At 37.9% G+C, this 14,249-nt stretch overlaps 2 protein-coding genes across 7 annotated transcripts in view; one reads left to right on the top strand and one right to left on the bottom strand.

Moving 5' to 3' along the window:
- LOC106060624 (limbic system-associated membrane protein-like) overlaps positions 1-14,249 on the top strand; it is a 128,622-nt gene that overhangs the window by 11,852 nt on the left and 102,521 nt on the right. Inside the window, exon 2 of one of the 6 annotated variants that reach the window (XM_056034363.1) lies at positions 11,594-11,763. The exons of 2 other annotated variants lie outside the window; for them this stretch is intronic. The gene's annotated coding sequence lies outside the window, so the exon portion shown is untranslated. 3 more of the 6 variants (XM_056034369.1, XM_056034376.1, XM_056034390.1) reach the window with 3 other exon arrangements.
- LOC129924314 (uncharacterized) lies at positions 4,852-13,029 on the bottom strand. The gene is made up of 3 exons (XM_056018581.1): positions 12,955-13,029; positions 6,420-7,793; positions 4,852-6,318 (listed from the first exon to the last, which is right to left on the bottom strand). Exons 1-3 carry the CDS (start codon positions 13,027-13,029, stop codon positions 4,852-4,854), a joined length of 2,916 nt encoding a protein of 971 aa, XP_055874556.1.

Here is a 14,249-nt window from a genome sequence, read left to right as displayed (position 1 = left end):
GATATTCCATTCTACAGTAAGGGTTGGCGACCAGCTCGAAATGTGACTTTGAAAGTCAAAAAGCCTATTAAAATATAACATTATATTATCTAGAAAATGAAGTTTATCTAAGGGGAAGAGCTCCACAAATTTAATTAATTACAACTATTTAATTAATTGGTTATATTTTTTTTTATTGATTCATGTTTTGGCAGACTTGATCCAAGAATGGGATGTGGAATAAATAACGGATTCAAAATGTTTCACCAGACAGATAGAGTTGATATCAGCTTTGAATCAAATAGTCGTGACTTACAATGACCACAATCCTATTCCACTTGTCGCCTGTCACACTTCGGAACTATTTACACACATCTCTGGAGAAGAGGCGGATTAATTTGGCTAATACTATATACCATCTGAGACTTTTTCTAAGACAAAGATGCTCTCATTGGGTCCAGTGAACGAGTAACGTTCAATGACCCCAGCGGGAGTGCTGCTTATCTGTGATGACTATATTTAGACCATACACCTGCCTCAACGTGCGTGATGGACTAATAGAAAACTCACGTTTATTAATAAAAAAATTAATTGCTTTAGTTCATTAACCTTTTTATTTCCCTATTAAAATGAAATGATGGAATCCATAGTGCAGTATTTGTTCATGCGTTGAAAGAAAAAAGTTTGTACAATTAATTTTGTCACGCACTTGTCTCGTACTGTCTCAAAATGTTTTTGGAAAGTGAATTCCAATTTTTTTTTACTAGACCTCTATTCAGTTCAGAATGTCAAGGAAGTACTTGGGTGGGTGGAACCTGGGCAGATACAGATATAAAAAACGGCTCTAACGATTTTCCAATACATTTTTTAATTATTGTACATTGTTGATAAACAAATTACTAGCTCGTTGGCCATAACTTCTAATTGTAGTAACTACTATAATTGTTCAAAGTATACAAATAAACAGAGTTCAATTTGAGTTTTGAACTAGGTCTAGGTCTAGATCTATCATCGGTTTTAAAAGGATTGTATTCGATCGTTTCTAAACTAAAAAAAAATGCAGTTGCAAGACTCGAGGTCGTGCTTTAGTTTATTGGAATTCCTTTGATTTTTTTTTTTCATCAGGTGGTTGGTACCAACTGCTAGTTACATCTCAGAAGTCTTGGGTTATTGCCTTTTCTTTTTCAAGGAACTCCACAATATTTACACTTTTCACTTCGCCTTTTCTTCGAAGGAATCCTTTGGATCAAGTGCTTATTTAATTGTCAATTATGAGTGGGTTTTTTTTTATCCAGTAGAAAATTCTGAAAAAAAAGCTTTGTCACTTTTGGAAATCTATGTGATCTATGTGTGTTATATATATATATATATGTTTGCAATTTAATTTGTCATTTTTAAGTAACAAAAACGCTGGCTATTAGCCAGAATACATTGTTTTCTAAACTATATTTAAATCGCCTTCAGTGACTAATACGAGGACCATTTTTTTAGCGTGGTTTGTAATGATGATGTGAATTATAATCATAAGTGCTGGTCTGTCGGGGAGCGCACTCATCAAACTTTCTGTTCTCCCCCACAAAGCAATAACCTCACATCTAACTTTCGTTCAAAAATCGTAGTTCTGGAGCTTTTTTTTTTCCATTAAGTGACCTCACCCTCTCCTTCTGACTGTTCCATGCGGTGCATACCTTTTATCCTTCATCAGTACCTTAGTCTTTTGGACCATGGGACCATCATACATGATGTGTCGACCGTCTCTCTCTCTCTCTCCATTTCTCTCTTTTCCAGGGTTAGAGTCGCTTTCTATCCTACGTATTTTCTTTTACAGGATGTCTTATAAAGTAATGCGAGTGTAAAACCGTGGTTTTTATTTATTTGTTTATTCTATAACGTAGAGATACATTGTCTTGATTCAGAAATGCAAGTTTCCTTTTCGTTCTAACCTTATCATGGATATTTGATAGCTTACTTACTAAGACTTAGATCCTCCCGTGCCTTTCGGCTCTTTGGGTGGCAGGCTGTCCACATAAAGATCTGTTACTAGCTTAATGTCTGAAGCCTGTTCCCACCTGGTGTCCACTGCTCAGAGGTCCTCCCTCAAATTAAGGCACCAAATTATACGAGGACGTCCCTGTTTGCGATTTCCTCGTATTGACCTACATGTCATTGCAACTCTTGGTAGGCGTAATTCATTCTGTCGGAGAAAATGCCCCAAAAACCTTATGCGACGGTCACAACCTCATTTAGTGATCGATTTCCAGTTCGTCATTGGATTTCTTTTTTTTTTTTTAGACCCGATCTCTGTAACTGACTTCTAAAATCCGCTATAGCCATTTTTGTTGAGCCACATTTAGTCTTTTCTCCATTTTGTCAATGTGCCATGTCTCGTATGCATCAAGTGCAGTTTTAGTAAAAATAAAAAGTAAAAGCAGTACAGTCAGATTTTTTAATATCTTTTCTAATTAGTTACTATCATAATAATAGAACAACAATAACAAAACATAAAGTATAAACATTTTTGTGTTTTTTAAGACGTGGCGAGCCACCCCTTCATCAAACTGCGTGTTGCTGAGCCTGGTGTAAGGTGTTTGCTCTTGACTGACGGACTAATTTGTTCTCAACTGTAGTTTGTGTAGATTTGGAACTATTATTAAATATAATACTTCACTAATAAAATATTGATAAAAAAATGTTTCTACTTCTGTGAAAACAAGATTCACTCTATTTGCCGAGGCTGTATCTTGGATGAGATTTGAATTGTATTTAATATCTGATGAGAGAGACCTTTCTTAATGGTTCAACTGTCTGGTTCTATCCTTTCTTTGTTGACATTATCTTCCCTTGGTGAGAAGGGGCAGGTAAATCTCTTTCTTAAAGCAGACGAAGCAATAACTTCCCTATTACAATATCATTGGAATACAAAGTGAACACATTTTAAACACATTACGTTATTGTTATTAATGTTAAGCAAAAAAAAATTTAAAACATATCTGTGTTCATCTCCAAATTCTATTTTGACTACTCAATTCATGCCATACACATGAAATATATGATTCAGGCACATAGAAAGCAAAACAAAACCTGACATTTTAACATATCTATCGAGTTACTGAAGTAAAAAAAAAAGACACAACTAGGGGAGCAAATTCGTCGTTACAATAATAATATAAAAGAAATTTACATTCTTTGGTCTTAAAATTCAACTAAGGGCATTGTGAAATATTTGGAACATTTTACATTTGTAAAATCAATTTTAAAATGGATTTTTGATGTACAGAAAAAGTAGATTGATAAATACGTTAGTTACATTTCACAAACCAAATGTGCAAACAATTTGCATAATACTTATATTTAGACACGCTCACTCTTTTTAGTCGTCTTGCGTTGCTCCAAACAAGATTACTTCAACTGACGGTTGGTGAGTATCAAAACTAGTTCGAAATAGCTGAACATCAAGTACGCACCACACATTACTTAAAGTCTAACTCTGAAGGAAAGAGAAACACCTTGACCCGATGGGTTATCTAGTGTAAACCCTTCTTGAACAATATATTATAATCAGAGAAGAATGTCTTGTAATCACGACAGCAGCCAACCAGAAGGTCCCAGAAATAACATAATTAATCACGTCACCATGCTAGACCTGGACACAGCAGCCATGACAGATCACATGCTGGTCCCCACGAGACCAATGCTTATCTAGCTTATTTCTTCTCTTCTAACTATGTTCATTAGATCATGGAAGCTATTGATTCCTATCGTCCAAGTTTGTCCAGGAAAGATAAAGCCCCCCCCCCAGGCCCAATATAGCACCGCATCTATTGATGACGTCATGGAACCCTCAGTGATCTTTTTGCAATATTTTACTTTAAGGCATTCCATGTTATTATATTTTTTTTTCGTTTTTAGTAACAACAAAGTACTGAAACAATGACACATTTTTAAAGTGATTAATAAAAGAGTGCGAGTTTTAGCGTTGTTTCAAAGAACACGCCTGCTCGCTATGAACTTCCGGTTTCTATCTTGATATGATACGAATTTAAGCAGACGTCAGTTTTCATTTCCAAGCTCTTTTTTTGATAGCCCCGATTTCGCGTGAGTTCATATCTGCTCCCTCTCAGAGTTAACACGTATGTGTTTTCTATGTAATTGTAGCCATCGGGCGCTCTCGTTGCCAGGGGACCATTCTAAACGGCATGTAGACAAGCGCCCCAAGGGAGCGCAGAACGTGGCTCCGGTTTCTGCTTGGATGAGTCCAGTAAAGAAACATTGTCCATTTAGTCCCGGTCGTGACGTGATCAATGAGCTGGACACAGCCATGCAGGTTGGTCTATACGCTATACGACCTATAGGAACAGGCAGTAGGATTGGTGGTAAAAGCCAGAGCTACGATAAAACTGGGTGCAGAACAGGCAGTAGGATTGGTGGTAAAAGCCAGAGCTACGATAAAACTGGGTGCAGAACAGGCAGTAGGATTGGTTGTAAAAGCCAGAGCTACGATAAAACTGGGTGCAGAACAGGCAGTAGGATTGGTTGTAAAAGCCAGAGCTACGATAAAACTGGGTGCAGAACAGGCAGTAGGATTGGTTGTAAAAGCCAGAGCTACGATAAAACTGGGTGCAGAACAGGCAGTAGGATTGGTTGTAAAAGCCAGAGCTACGATAAAACTGGGTGCAGAACAGGCAGTAGGATTGGTTGTAAAAGCCAGAGCTACGATAAAACTGGGTGCAGAACAGGCAGTAGGATTGGTGGTAAAAGCCAGAGCTACGATAAAACTGGGTGCAGAACAGGCAGTAGGATTGGTTGTAAAAGCCAGAGCTACGATAAAACTGGGTGCAGAACAGGCAGTAGGATTGGTGGTAAAAGCCAGAGCTACGATAAAACTGGGTGCAGAACAGGCAGTAGGATTGGTTGTAGAGCCAGAGCTACGATAAAACTGGGTGCAGAACAGGCAGTAGGATTGGTTGTAAAAGCCAGAGCTACGATAAAACTGGGTGCAGAACAGGCAGTAGGATTGGTGGTAAAAGCCAGAGCTACGATAAAACTGGGTGCAGAACAGGCAGTAGGATTGGTGGTAAAAGCCAGAGCTACGATAAAACTGGGTGCAGAACAGGCAGTAGGATTGGTGGTAAAAGCCAGAGCTACGATAAAACTGGGTGCAGAACAGGCAGTAGGATTGGTTGTAAAAGCCAGAGCTACGATAAAACTGGGTGCAGAACAGGCAGTAGGATTGGTTGTAAAAGCCAGAGCTACGATAAAACTGGGTGCAGAACAGGCAGTAGGATTGGTGGTAAAAGCCAGAGCTACGATAAAACTGGGTGCAGAACAGGCAGTAGGATTGGTTGTAAAAGCCAGAGCTACGATAAAACTGGGTGCAGAACAGGCAGTAGGATTGGTGGTAAAAGCCAGAGCTACGATAAAACTGGGTGCAGAACAGGCAGTAGGATTGGTTGTAAAAGCCAGAGCTACGATAAAACTGGGTGCAGAACAGGCAGTAGGATTGGTGGTAAAAGCCAGAGCTACGATAAAACTGGGTGCAGAACAGGCAGTAGGATTGGTGGTAAAAGCCAGAGCTACGATAAAACTGGGTGCAGAACAGGCAGTAGGATTGGTGGTAAAAGCCAGAGCTACGATAAAACTGGGTGCAGAACAGGCAGTAGGATTGGTGGTAAAAGCCAGAGCTACGATAAAACTGGGTGCAGAACAGGCAGTAGGATTGGTGGTAAAAGCCAGAGCTACGATAAAACTGGGTGCAGAACAGGCAGTAGGATTGGTTGTAAAAGCCAGAGCTACGATAAAACTGGGTGCAGAACAGGCAGTAGGATTGGTGGTAAAAGCCAGAGCTACGATAAAACTGGGTGCAGAACAGGCAGTAGGATTGGTGGTAAAAGCCAGAGCTACGATAAAACTGGGTGCAGAACAGGCAGTAGGATTGGTGGTAAAAGCCAGAGCTACGATAAAACTGGGTGCAGAACAGGCAGTAGGATTGGTGGTAAAAGCCAGAGCTACGATAAAACTGGGTGCAGAACAGGCAGTAGGATTGGTGGTAAAAGCCAGAGCTACGATAAAACTGGGTGCAGAACAGGCAGTAGGATTGGTGGTAAAAGCCAGAGCTACGATAAAACTGGGTGCAGAACAGGCAGTAGGATTGGTGGTAAAAGCCAGAGCTACGATAAAACTGGGTGCAGAACAGGCAGTAGGATTGGTTGTAAAAGCCAGAGCTACGATAAAACTGGGTGCAGAACAGGCAGTAGGATTGGTGGTAAAAGCCAGAGCTACGATAAAACTGGGTGCAGAACAGGCAGTAGGATTGGTTGTAGAGCCAGAGCTACGATAAAACTGGGTGCAGAACAGGCAGTAGGATTGGTTGTAAAAGCCAGAGCTACGATAAAACTGGGTGCAGAACAGGCAGTAGGATTGGTGGTAAAAGCCAGAGCTACGATAAAACTGGGTGCAGAACAGGCAGTAGGATTGGTTGTAAAAGCCAGAGCTACGATAAAACTGGGTGCAGAACAGGCAGTAGGATTGGTGGTAAAAGCCAGAGCTACGATAAAACTGGGTGCAGAACAGGCAGTAGGATTGGTTGTAAAAGCCAGAGCTACGATAAAACTGGGTGCAGAACAGGCAGTAGGATTGGTTGTAAAAGCCAGAGCTACGATAAAACTGGGTGCAGAACAGGCAGTAGGATTGGTGGTAAAAGCCAGAGCTACGATAAAACTGGGTGCAGAACAGGCAGTAGGATTGGTTGTAAAAGTCAGAGCTACGATAAAACTGGGTGCAGAACAGGCAGTAGGATTGGTGGTAAAAGCCAGAGCTACGATAAAACTGGGTGCAGAACAGGCAGTAGGATTGGTTGTAAAAGCCAGAGCTACGATAAAACTGGGTGCAGAACAGGCAGTAGGATTGGTGGTAAAAGCCAGAGCTACGATAAAACTGGGTGCAGAACAGGCAGTAGGATTGGTGGTAAAAGCCAGAGCTACGATAAAACTGGGTGCAGAACAGGCAGTAGGATTGGTGGTAAAAGCCAGAGCTACGATAAAACTGGGTGCAGAACAGGCAGTAGGATTGGTGGTAAAAGCCAGAGCTACGATAAAACTGGGTGCAGAACAGGCAGTAGGATTGGTGGTAAAAGCCAGAGCTACGATAAAACTGGGTGCAGAACAGGCAGTAGGATTGGTTGTAAAAGCCAGAGCTACGATAAAACTGGGTGCAGAACAGGCAGTAGGATTGGTGGTAAAAGCCAGAGCTACGATAAAACTGGGTGCAGAACAGGCAGTAGGATTGGTGGTAAAAGCCAGAGCTACGATAAAACTGGGTGCAGAACAGGCAGTAGGATTGGTGGTAAAAGCCAGAGCTACGATAAAACTGGGTGCAGAACAGGCAGTAGGATTGGTGGTAAAAGCCAGAGCTACGATAAAACTGGGTGCAGAACAGGCAGTAGGATTGGTGGTAAAAGCCAGAGCTACGATAAAACTGGGTGCAGAACAGGCAGTAGGATTGGTGGTAAAAGCCAGAGCTACGATAAAACTGGGTGCAGAACAGGCAGTAGGATTGGTGGTAAAAGCCAGAGCTACGATAAAACTGGGTGCAGAACAGGCAGTAGGATTGGTGGTAAAAGCCAGAGCTACGATAAAACTGGGTGCAGAACAGGCAGTAGGATTGGTGGTAAAAGCCAGAGCTACGATAAAACTGGGTGCAGAACAGGCAGTAGGATTGGTGGTAAAAGCCAGAGCTACGATAAAACTGGGTGCAGAACAGGCAGTAGGATTGGTGGTAAAAGCCAGAGCTACGATAAAACTGAATACTGACTGGAACTAAATGGTGTATAATTTGAAGTCAGAGGCGTTTACCACCATTAAGTGTCAGCAGCTAATTAATGTTGAACATTTAACTTGTGCGCCTCTTTTATATAAAGCTTAGATCAACACAATCTAGCTGTCTATCTGTTTGATACACATTTTGTGCACATTATTTCTTACACTGTAGGATCAAGTTGAAACTTTGTACAATTATTTATAGTCTCTAACAACACATAAATCAATAAAGAATTGACCAAGTCTATAGTCAGTCAAAATTAATTATTTTGTTTTATAGAGACAGTACTAGCTAAGGGAAGATAAGCCTTGTGTAAAATTTGAAACTAACTATAGATAACTATAAAACCAAGTTTCATAAGCACTTTGTGAGCTTGGGGACTCGTAACATTACCTGCAAATTAAAGTCTTTTTGTTAAAACTTGCTCTTGAAAAGGCAGCATCAAAACCTTCTCCCAGATACCCCCTCCTTTCCACCTACTCAACAGGTCCACACAATTGATTAAACCTTTTCGCACTGAACATGCTATGAGTAAGAATTTGCGCTAAACAAAATCAATTGGTAAAAATATTTCCAATCGTATAATGTTAATACTGTTATTGTAGACCTAGTAAAAAATAATAACATGATTGTTTCAAAATAATACATATAATTACACGTATTATAAGCTTTCTTTTTTTCTTTTTGAAATATATTTTATATATTTTATATTATATATTGTATACTGTTACCACATTGTATGTATTGTATACTCATACTCTATAAATAGATAAAAAAAAGCTAAGAACTAGTTTTTATAGCCTTTGTGTTATTAATTTTGTTTCAAGCATAAAACAACAATGGACACTCCCTAGCGGTCTTTACATGTTATCTTTACTTCAAAGTTTCCTGGTGTACCGCGACTTTCCCCTTAAGTAGTTTGCAAGGGAAAAATATTTTTAGTCACAAATTTCAAACTAAGTTTGAAATGCGCTATAAGTACATCAAATGTACTCTTATCATTGTCAGATTTCTCCCTTTTTTTTAAATAATAAAATCCTTGTCTTATGTTGTGTCACTTTGACAGTGATTATAAACATATTTTCTTGTACGCTATGTCTGCATTAAGCCAACCAGGTGTCTGTTTTAAGAACGGCCTTGATAGATACACGAGAAACCATTTAGTAAAGCGTATAAATAGTGTTATAGAAACTGATAGATTGTACTTTTTTTTTCATTTTTTTTGAAGTGAAACAACAGAAAGATGGAGCCAGGACAATAATCGAAAAGAAAAATTGTCTGCATTCTATTTTTGTTTTTACTTATAAATCTTTTCCATGAAAAGAAGATAATTATGTCCTACACTTATCCATATGTCCTACTCTTATCCATATGTCCTACTCTTATCCATATGTCCTACTCTTATCCATATGTCCCTACAATTATCCATATGTCCTACAATTATCCATATGTCCTTCTCTTATCCATTTGTCCTACTCTTATACATATGTCCTACAATTATCCATATGTCCTACTCTTATACATATGTTAATTTAGTCATTCATGTCCAATCAATGTATTGTCTTCTATTACGAATATCAAGGACTCCAGTATCTCAAGCGACTACACAAACCCAGTTACGACCTTCATATTTGCCACGACTGGTGCATGCTAATTAGAGACACATACCAAACCGTTGGTTTTCCTAACTGATTCAGGCAGTCCGTCCCATGCTCTCACGATAACATTGAAGATGAAGCAATTATATGAATTTGTCCTATCATATGGAATAAAAAATGTGTCGTTATCTTTGTGTTTTTCTGAGTGTTTGATTATCTTGTGTTTCAGTTTGTTAAGTCATGGTTCAGTGTTTTAGGTATTATTGCTTTGACCTGTAGGTTAACTCTTGGCAGTTGTTGTATCACTGTATCTTCAGGTATCAACGTTTGCATAGCGTTATACAACCCAGGACGCGCGTGAAGGTCACGTGCCAATATTTTACTTTTACAAGTTAGTTTTACAATCCACACTGGTCGTAGAAGTTAGGGACGTTGGAGATACAAACAGGTCATGCCGCTGAAGTTGACAGACGGGACTTCTAAAGACACGAAATGAGACAACATCTGTAGACCAAGGGTTCTCTTAGTCAATCGCCTGGCCAATCTTTGAGCACAAGTGTGCCAAGATTTCACGCATATGGTCAGCAAATGAGATAAATTTTGTCCTTAGCGTTAAATTAGCTCTCAGTTTCCCCGCGACCCGCCCCCCCCCCCCCACTGGCCACTCGGTTACGGCCAAGCGAGCTCTCGTCTGGCCATACTTCCCTTGGGGCCCTCTCCCAGCAGATCTTGATTGTATTACCTGATGTCACATGAGGGTCAGTGTGACATCATTTTTCCTTTGTGTCCGTACGCCGGACAAAGAGCAATGGTCATTTCAAACCAAACTGTGAAGATGGAAGTAGACAACTTAAGCTTCTGTACCCGCTGGTGTCTGCTGGGATGTCAACTTTCTATCTAGGCGTGGGTCAACATTGGTTCTACTTGATTTACAAGTGATGTTTGTACTTTGATTGGTTCTACTTGATTTACAAGTGATGTTTGTACTTTGATTGGTTCTACTTGATTTACAAGTGATGTTTGTACTTTGATTGGTTCTACTTGATTTACAAGTGATGTTTGTACTTTGATTGGTTCTACTTGATTTACAAGTGATGTTTGTACTTTGATTGGTTCTACTTGATTTACAAGTGATGTTTGTACTTTGATTGGTTCTACTTGATTTACAAGTGATGTTTGTACTTTGATTGGTTCTACTTGATTTACTAGTGATGTTTGTACTTTGATTCTGATACGGGGACTGGTATTCAAATCATAATGAATTATAATTATGAAATATAACGTTGAGAGATGAATTATAATATCTACACCAAATTTACGAAGAAATATGATTAAAAATCGATGTGGATACATTGATATATGATTATAAGATTAACGTTGACACATAGACGTATGATTATAAGATTAATGTTGATACATAGACATATGATTATAAGATTAATGTTGACATATAGACGTATGAGATAACATATGATCATGAAATGTCTGTTTATACATAATTGAAAGATATTTTACTAAACAATTACTCTAGTGTAGCGCATCCTTCGTGATTATATCATGCTCAGTTCGATTTGGTCCAACCTTTTGTGTGGACCAGTGGGGCGGGAGGCTAGTTTGAGTATCTGAGAGAAGGTTTCCGTGCTTCCTTTCAACGCTCAGTAAACACACAACTCAACTCGAGTGGTGACTCTTACACGTGACACTGATAGGTAGCCAACCGGTTTTATAATAGATATATAGATCTACTATATATTTAGGGATCTTGTCATCCGGCCAGTGATCTAACGTTGATATAGGATTGTGCAGATGGAAATGAGATGAGCCGATAGTTAAAGTCTGCTGGTAACAATACAATCATTTAAATAAGGATGCAAATATGTTTGTGCTATATGACTCTGAGATACAGTAGCTAGATATCAGGCCGATATAAAGATTATTTTATTTACTTCTATCGGAAGGCTGAACGTATTGAGGTTAAAATATGTAACTATGTGTACTACTTCCTATATTCTGGTTGAGTTGTCGTACTTAGTTACACGAACTGAGCACTGTGTTGGTGGCACAGGTTAACCATGACCGAATAGTTCTTGGTCACGTGGTGAGGGAGGTAAGGGAAAAAACCAGAATGCAACTCTTTACGTGTCTGATTGTGATTGGCTAAACTATGTTATGCGATGTTGTTATATTATTAATATTATTAGCAATGAGGACTAAACGGACATTTGATTACGATAACCAATATATGTGTAATATCAATGATACGTATTCTTCACGGTGGATCATTTGATGTTTGGTAAAGCTTTATACGTGTTACTTACTAATGACATCATGTTTTCTAAAGACCATTTGGATACTGCTGAGTGTACGTAAGGTAATGTAATTTAATGAATTTTATTTCACATAGAAACTTTTCATTTAAACTTAAGTCATTGTTCCTTATATAGGCTCTGTGTATGTATGTATATATTCCTATATGTATGTCCCGCTTAGAAATCAAAACCGTTTGACCAATCTTGATAAAATTTGGCTTGACTTTTTTTTTTAGGTCATTGCGGATTTCGTGGTGTACGTTAAATGCCCCCCCCCCCCACCGGGAGGCCCCCAAAATTATTTTTTTTAAAGTAGCAAAATGTATCTCTATTAAAGAACGAAACTTTTAAACCAATCGGTAATGCCCATTTTCATAGTATTTTTTAAAAATTAGATACACATATGTAAACCCATTTTCAAAATCTAGTTTTATTTTCGTGGCAAAATAAAAAATGTGAAAGGAATATTCGCCATGTTTGACATACATCTAAATCCAATGAATAGACCAGTAATAACCAAAGCAAGGCCTAATATGTGCGTGTGTGTATATACACACACACACAGAGTTTTTTGAAGCTTCTTATTAAGAAGTATTGTGTAAGATGGAGTGATATTGTAGCTATTTCACTACTGTAGTATTGTAAAGGTATAGTGGATGGTCTTAGGAAAGAAAAGTCTTTGGGTTGACTGACAGTTTGTTATCTTTATCAGCATATTGTATTATTGTCAGTCCGTAACTCTAGCCAGATGTAATACTTCTGGTGCGAGTAAGTGAATTAAAGCTTTGTTATTTAATGATAAAAATATATAGGTCTTGAACTTTATTTTTCTAAAGAAAAGGCCGAGCTTTTGATTCTGCCCTGGAGTCCTGTCCGAAGTGAGTCACCCAACAATAACTTATCTAATTAATGTTACCCCCCCCTCTCTCTCTCTCTCTCATATTCACTCGTTCATTCTCTCTCTCTCTCTCTCACTAATTTTTCTGTTTCCCATTTCACTCAGGTATTCTTCTCTCTCTTGCAGTCTCTTATTCTCTTATTAATCTTTCTCTCACTGTCATTCATCCCATCTCATTCTCTCTCTCTCTCTCTCTCTCACACACACACACAACAAAGTCATATTAGTTACAAAACTATTTTAAAACTGACAGGTAATCAAGTTCCTTTTGATCTGGTCTCAGTAGCCAGGTATCTCTTTTTTTTCCATTATCAAACAAAATATTAATACGCACGAAATATCGAGCGTGGACTACTTTCTCTGGTAAAACTTTAATCTTCCCAAGGTCACCTTCATTTGCTTTCACCCGACCTTCACCCTGCACCGACATGCTTCCTGCACATAATGATGACGGGTGTGAATTAAACATATAATTTCAAGGTTAGAAGATGATGTCAAATGCTACTTAATGTCATTTTGATTATGCCACTTAGTAGCACGCTTTTTTTTTAAATAGCTTTTTTTTTTTGTCGGATGTTCGTGAAATTAAATGTGGACCTTTTTAAAACTATCAAAATAAAGAAAAAATCATTTACAAAAAATTTGGTAAAATGCGCTAAACTTTTTTTTTTTTTTGAGAGGAAAAATATTTACTAGTATATCTCCATAATCTAGAAGTTATTTTCCTTAATGTATATCAAGCAAAATAAATAATTGCCAATAAATAATTGTTTACTTGGTTAATTTTTTTAAAATTGATTCAAGTTTTATTAGGTACAATAAATAATTGGTTAAAGTTTCAACTTAATCCGAGAATAGTTGTGGGAGGAATAAGGTGTACAATCATCTAAGGTGACAAAGCCCTGAACATTTAGCGATACCTGTGAATACTGAAGGACTCATTTCCCTTGTTTGTATCAAACAAACAAAAAATAAACTATCAGTAATTAATTTACCATTTAGTTTCTTTTTAAAAATTGATTCATGTATTGTCTAAGCCAATAAATTATTGTGTAAAGTTTCAACTTGATCCGAGAAGGGGTGTGGGAGAAATTACGTGAAAATTATTTTTACCAGACATAGAGTGAGATGTTATAAACTTTGTAAAAAAGAAGACATTGTTGTCCTACATACAGCCTCCCCACCAAAAAAAGGTGGTGTTTATCTAGGACCTAAAGAAAGACAGGTGTAGATGGTAGAGGGGGGAGCTTAAATCGATCAATGGCTTTGTCTGTGTCGTATGTGACAAAATATGCTGGTCTGCATAGTCACATCAAATGATTGCCTTAATCTTTGGAATTAAAGTCAGTTCACAAATATTCTATATTGTATATATTATTGACTACGACGGATGAGATTTAATATTGCTATATTGTATATATTATTGACTACGACGGATGAGATTTAATATTGCTATATTGTATATATTATTGACTACGACGGATGAGATTTAATATTGCTATATTGTATATATTATTGACTACGACGGATGAGATTTAATATTGCTATATTGTATATATTATTGACTACGACGGATGAGATTTAATATTGCTATATTGTATATATTATTGACTACGACGGATGAGATTTAATATTGCTATATTGTATATA

This window comes from Biomphalaria glabrata, chromosome 1 (genome assembly GCF_947242115.1).
Source record: "Biomphalaria glabrata chromosome 1, xgBioGlab47.1, whole genome shotgun sequence".
Taxonomy (NCBI): domain Eukaryota; kingdom Metazoa; phylum Mollusca; class Gastropoda; family Planorbidae; genus Biomphalaria; species Biomphalaria glabrata.
This window is presented reverse-complemented; position numbering and strand designations above follow the sequence as displayed.